General features: G+C 45.0%; 1 protein-coding gene across 1 annotated transcript; it reads left to right on the plus strand.

Annotated features, from left to right (window-relative positions):
* The first annotated feature begins 583 nt into the window (after positions 1-583).
* On the plus strand, positions 584-2625 carry LOC146705405 (uncharacterized). The gene is made up of 4 exons (XM_085463063.1): positions 584-1141; positions 1283-1534; positions 2103-2192; positions 2366-2625. The coding sequence occupies exons 1-4, from the start codon at positions 1012-1014 to the stop codon at positions 2623-2625; spliced, it is 732 nt and encodes a 243-aa protein (XP_085319189.1). The 5' UTR covers positions 584-1011.
* Positions 2626-6750: the final 4125 nt, after the last annotated feature.

Below are 6750 nucleotides of genomic sequence, written 5' to 3' on the forward strand. Positions count from 1 at the left end.
ACACTGCGCCCTAGCATCCTGGAGCACTTCTGTTGTATTTTGTGCGTGTTTTGAGTTTTTACGTGTTTTGGAGTTTTTATGTGCTTTGTCTGTAGGGGCCACCATAAATATACTTTTATTTATTCACGCCACATAAAATGTAATAAATAAATCATATAATACAAAAACCAACTATTCACATTTCAACTTTAAACTATTTAAATTTTCAGCTTTTTCCTTTTAAACAAATTTAAACTGAAACAACACAAAATACCGCAAACCACAATACAATTAAATATAAATTAAAATATGAAAATAAAAAGAAGATGCATATTCTCTGTCATATGGGCCTGCATGAATAAACTTCCTGAATCCTTTATCATCTGCAACTGAATATAGTTGTGGATGATTACTATACCTTTCTAATGTGACATTGTTGTCCCTGCCTCTCTTTCTCTCTCTCTCCCTCCTGCTCTGTTCCTCTGCTACTGCCAGTGTAACTACCGCCCCTCCCCCCTCTGCCCAGCGCAAAGCACAAGGCTCGCGTGCAGAGTGAAGCGGAAAAAAGTGCAAGAGAGAGAGAGGGTGAGAGAAAGAAAAACAAAAAAAACACTGAGCCGGCTCGCGTCGTTCACGCCAAAGAGCCGGCTCTAACGGTGTGTTCACACCGAACGCGATGGACGCGAATAGAGCGTCAGGTTTACATGTAAAGTCAATGGAAAGGCGCGATGACGCGCGATTGCGGGTCCCGCGAAAATTCGGAAGCAGATTTGCGTCGCGAAAACGCCAAAACGCGTGAAACGCGCGTCAGTGTAGCGCGTCAGGCGCGTTTGACGCGCGAATAAAACCACGCGCGTGAGTTTTTGTGTTGCACTTTGTGCATACGCGCGTTTCGCGTCTACCGCTCGAGTTGGAAAAATCTGAACTCCAGCGTCAAATCGCGCCGCGACAACCAATCAGGAGCCTGGTGACGTGGCTCTGACCTAGGTCAAAGGGGCAGATCCAGCCAAAGCCCTTCATTCTTCATTCAGTATGGAGGAAAAGCTGATCAGCGCCGTGGCTAACCACCCCGAGCTATATGATGCCAGCTCCTATTTCTACCGAGACAGGAATAAAAAGGACCTAGCTTGGAGACACATAAGTGAGGAGATCGGGCAACCTGGTAAGTTCATTCCTTCTTCTTTTTAATTTTCAGACTGACCCGATGAAGCCGTGCAAAAGCTAGCAAGCGCGCCTACTGTCCCGCGATTTTCCCACTGTTGTACAAATACCTTTCCGCTAACCAGATAATGCGTTTATTCAGAGGACATCTGCAGGAGAAAGTGGAAGAGCCTCAGGGACACATATAATAAGGAGAAGAGGTCAGAGAAGGAGAAGAGGAGTGGGTCTGCAGCAGGATCGGGGAGGAGATGGAAGTTCTTCGCGGTCATGGGGTTTCTGGACCCCTTCCTCACCCCGCGGGAGACCAGCGGAAATATGGTGCGGACCGTGGAGAACTTCTCCCCCGAGGACCAGGGACAGCCCGAAGAGGCAGCAGGGGAGTGTCAGTCAGAAGGTATGTTTACAATTAATTAATGTAGGCAGTTAATTTATGCGTGTTGTCATACAGGAATATATTTTGTTTATTAATAAACAGTATAAAGTAGTCCCGCTGTTCATCCGTCACTGCCTCGCCTTTTCGCTGATTTTTTTTATTGCACCGTACAGCTTTCAACGATGCGCATTGCATTCTGCAGCCCAAATGACAAATCTCCTCCGTGTCGTGTCTCCTGCGCTTGCCAAACTTATCATGTTTGGTTTTGATAACCATCACTTCAAATAGAAAAAAACAGCACAAAAACACTCATAACTATGACCCTCATTCGGAAATAGACACCTGCACCGGGAGCAAAAAAGGCGCACAAAAGTGGCGCCGCAGACGGAGAAAAAGCGCGGCATAATACTTTTACGTTTTAAAATCGACAAAGGTTTGCACTTTGAGAATCAACTTGTGAGAACTGTGACTACTGTTCATGTGCTGCAATAAATGGGAGACCACTGTATATAATAATAAGTATATAATAATATAATATTCTCTATGACTATTGTCTTCAACCTGTTAACATTTAATATTGTCTTGATAGAGTCAAGTTATCATGCAGCAGAGTCCTCCCCTGTTGCTTCTCCTGACTCCCCAGTCCCTGGTCCCTCCACTCCTGCTGCTGCACCCACAGGTATGAACATCAAGCACTGATAGCTTTTTACTTGCTTGGATTCCCTTGTGATCACCTTTACTAAATATCTACAACCAATCTGTTCATATCCTGTTTTTTTTTTCAATTTTGAAAATGACAATCTAGTAGCAGCCTTCTCATTTCTTTGTGGTGTTTTGTTCTGTTTTTTAAAGGCCCACAGAGGAGGAGAGCTCGAAGGCGGTCGAGGGAAGGGTCCCAGGATGGTCCATCGGCGGTGGAGCTGGCTATCCTGGAGTCCCTAAAGAGGCCACGCCCGTCTGCAACAGAGTATTTCCTCCTCGGCCTTGTTCCTGCTCTGGAGAGCATGCCGCCTCAGACACGAGAATTCGTGAAATTCCAAATTCATAAATTAGTTTTTGACAACAGCACAGCTGTGCTAAATTTGGAAACATTGGACCCTAATGATCAGTAGTTTTCTGATGAGGCAGCAGCTCTCCAGGGCAGAAACAATGTTCTTATTCTTCTCCTCCTTCTCCCCTGAGGCTCTTCCACTCCAAGCTGGGTCCTTTTTATTCCTGTCTCTCTGTAAATAGTTAAATTTTATATATTTATGTTGAATCTTTTTATTACTGAATTTATATATTTTATCAAATAAACATTTATAATGACAAATGTCTCTGTTCTACTACACAGCAAATATTGGCACCCGACTTGACACAAGTAGAATTTATTTCATATTATACTAATGACAAAATATACTGATACAGTGGGATGCAAAAGTTTGGGCAACCTTGTTAATAGCCATCATTGTCCTGTACAAATCGTTATTTGTCACAATTTAAATTGTCAGTTAAATACATCATATAGGAGACACACACAGTGATATTTGAGAAGTGAAATGCAGTTCACTGGATTTACAGAAAGTGTGCAATAACTTTACACTAAATAAAGCAGGTGCATATATTGGCAACACATAAAAAGAGAAATAACATAAATATGTAGTGTATATCAATGTGTGTGTCTCCTATATGATATATGTAATTGACATTTTTTACTGTAACCGATTCATACAGGAAAATAATGACTATTAATAAGGTTGCTCAAACTTTTGCATCACACTGGTTATAGGAACATAGTGAAGACAAGTTACTTAAGAGAATAAAGAGAGGTTAGGTTATTTTGGAGTAGAGATCCATTTATTAAGAAAATTTTAAAAAGACAGGAACACTCTTTAGAGGTTTGTGGGTGGCTCTTAAAAGAGCCGTTGTGGGGAAGTCACTCAGACTTCAAACAGGCTACTCCTTTGGTTGCCAAGACACAGCTCCCTCTGCCGAGAAGTGGGCCATGAACTTCTCCCTCACCAGGACAGCCTCTCTGGAGGAGTTGTTTGCTGCTACACGACCCAGGCCTTGCAACGGCTCCACCACAGCAGGTGCCACACCCCTCACAGCAGGTGCCCCTCTCTCGTCCACACAGCGCAGAAAATTGTGGAGAACACACGTTGCCTTCACACACTTCTCCGCAATTTCAGGACGGAGCTCCATGGCACGCCGATACAACCTCCACTGTGAGGAGAGGATACCGAAGGCACTCTCCACTATCATCCTGGCCCTGGAAAGGCGATAGTTAAAGATCCTCTTCTCTAAAGGGAGGAGGCGTCCAGGGAAAGGTCTCATGAGCTCACGCCGCAGCGGGAACGCTTCATCAGCCACAAAGACATGGGGCTGGGCTCCACGGTGTTCTCCACCAGGTAGAGGCTGGTCAGGAGGCAGATGGAGAGTCCCAGCCCGAAGAGCCTGACCAAAGGTGGAGTTGGCCAGAATACCACCGTCGCTGGTCCTCCCGTACCCCCCAACATCAATGACACGGAAGCGATGCTCTGCATCCACAACCGCAAGGAGAACAATGGAGAAAGTTCCCTTGTAGTTGTGGAACATGGATCCTGAGTTGGGGGGTGCCTTCGTCTGGACGTGCTTCCCATCCAGAGCTCCACAACAGAGGGGGAAGTTCCAGCGCTCCTGGAATCCCTCTGCGATGGACCGCCAGTCTTCAGTTGAAGGCACAGCCATGAAATCGTCCACTAGACAGTCCCAGATGGCCGTCGCTACCTGGGGGATGATCTGGCTCACCGTGGACACACCGACTCGAAAACTGAACGCGATGGTCCTGAAGGAGTCCCCGGTGGCAAGGAACCTGGACAAAATTGTTTAAAATGTGTATTATGTGTACTGCAGTTACAAAATACATTATTGAAATTCCAAAATTACAAATTCCAAAACATAAATCTTACATAAAACATTTTGTAATTATAAGGATAATTACATGATATATATTTGATATAATCTAAAACAGTCTGCAGTGATTATATACAAATATTCAACTATCCCAGAAATTAAACCAGGTATAAATAAACAAAAGGAGTGTGTATCACTACAAAGATTAACCCACAGTGGTCCTAATACCAGTTTGATATCAGCAAACACCGAGAGCATACCTATGACACCACAGCCATGCTATCATTCAACCACTGATAACAGCATAAATCGAATTAAATCGGGACTTGATGAGACCATCTGAGTATCACTAGAAATATTATAAACAGTACCAGTTTGCTATCGGTAAACACCGAGAGCATTCACTGTTAGCATAGCACATCCATGTTAGCAGTGTATAAACGATACACTGCTAACATGGATGTGCTATGCCATCAGTAAACACCGACAGCATTCACTGTTAGCATAGCACATCCATGTTAGCAGTGTATAAACGATACACTGATAACATGGATGTGCTATGCCATCAGTAAACGCCGACAGCATTCACTGTTAGCATAGCACATCCATGTTAGCAGTGTATAAACGATAGTTTATACACGCCGACAGCATTCACTGTTATAGCACATCCATGTTAGCAGTGTATACACGATACACTGCTAACATGGATGTGCTATGCCATCAGTAAACGCCGACAGCATTCACTGTTAGCATAGCACATCCATGTTAGCAGTGTATAAACGATAGTTTATACACGCCGACAGCATTCACTGTTATAGCACATCCATGTTAGCAGTGTATACACGATACACTGATAACATGGATGTGCTATGCCATCAGTAAACGCCGACAGCATTCACTGTTAGCATAGCACATCCATGTTAGCAGTGTATAAACGATAGTTTATACACGCCGACAGCATTCACTGTTATAGCACATCCATGTTAGCAGTGTATACACGATACACTGCTAACATGGATGTGCTATGCCATCAGTAAACGCCGACAGCATTCACTGTTAGCATAGCACATCCATGTTAGCAGTGTATAAACGATAGTTTATACACGCCGACAGCATTCACTGTTATAGCACATCCATGTTAGCAGTGTATACACGATACACTGATAACATGGATGTGCTATGCCATCAGTAAACGCCGACAGCATTCACTGTTAGCATAGCACATCCATGTTAGCAGTGTATAAACGATAGTTTATACACGCCGACAGCATTCACTGTTATAGCACATCCATGTTAGCAGTGTATACACGATACACTGCTAACATGGATGTGCTATGCCATCAGTAAACGCCGACAGCATTCACTGTTAGCATAGCACATCCATGTTAGCAGTGTATAAACGATAGTTTATACACGCCGACAGCATTCACTGTTATAGCACATCCATGTTAGCAGTGTACTGCTAACATGGATGTGCTATGCCATCAGTAAACGCCGACAGCATTCACTGTTAGCATAGCACATCCATGTTAGCAGTGTATAAATGGATGGTTTAGCATATATTAGCACAGGTATCAATAAAGGACTACCGTATTGACCACTTTTACTAACCTCAGGCAGACGGACAGGCGCTCTGCAGGTGGGATTGAGCGCCTGTAATTGGTGTCTAGGCGGGCGATTCTGGGACCGACGCGGGAAAGCAGGTCCTCAAACTGGCCGGGTGACAGACGATGATATCGCTGGAATCTGCCGTCATCCAGGCGCAGCTCCTGGAGCAAATGGTGAAACTCACCAAACTGCTCACGCGCCTGGAGGACTTGATGGACCCAGGTACGGCGAGGACGTCTTTTACGCTGCTGCTCTGCTCTCCACAGTACATAGAGAAGGGAGACTCTCTCTTGAAGCGCTAGCTCGATAGCTGCCATCTTGCAAAACCAGGTCTGGCACAACTCCCTCCCACATTCCTCCCACATTTCCGGTTCACGCGCGATGGATTTTTCTTGGACACGCGTTGAGACGCGAATGTACACGCGTCAAATTAGGGGCGTTTGGGGCGTTTTATTCGCGTCCATCGCGTTCGGTGTGAACACACCGTAACGGTGTGTTCACACCGAACGCGATGGACGCGAATAGAGCGTCAGGTTTACATGTAAAGTCAATGGAAAGGCGCGATGACGCGCGATTGCGGGTCCCGCGAAAATTCGGAAGCAGATTTGCGTTGCGAAAACGCCAAAACGCGTGAAACGCGCGTCAGTGTAGCGCGTCTGGCGCGTTTGACTCGCGAATAAAACCACGCGCGTGAGTTTTTGTGTTGCATTTTGTGCATACGCGCGTTTCGCGTCTACCGCTCGAGTTGGAAAAAT

This window comes from Copadichromis virginalis, linkage group LG7 (genome assembly GCF_057382275.1).
Source record: "Copadichromis virginalis isolate Kocher_CV1m ecotype Utaka linkage group LG7, C_Virginalis_male_GT1.1, whole genome shotgun sequence".
In the NCBI taxonomy this organism is placed as follows: domain Eukaryota; kingdom Metazoa; phylum Chordata; class Actinopteri; order Cichliformes; family Cichlidae; genus Copadichromis; species Copadichromis virginalis.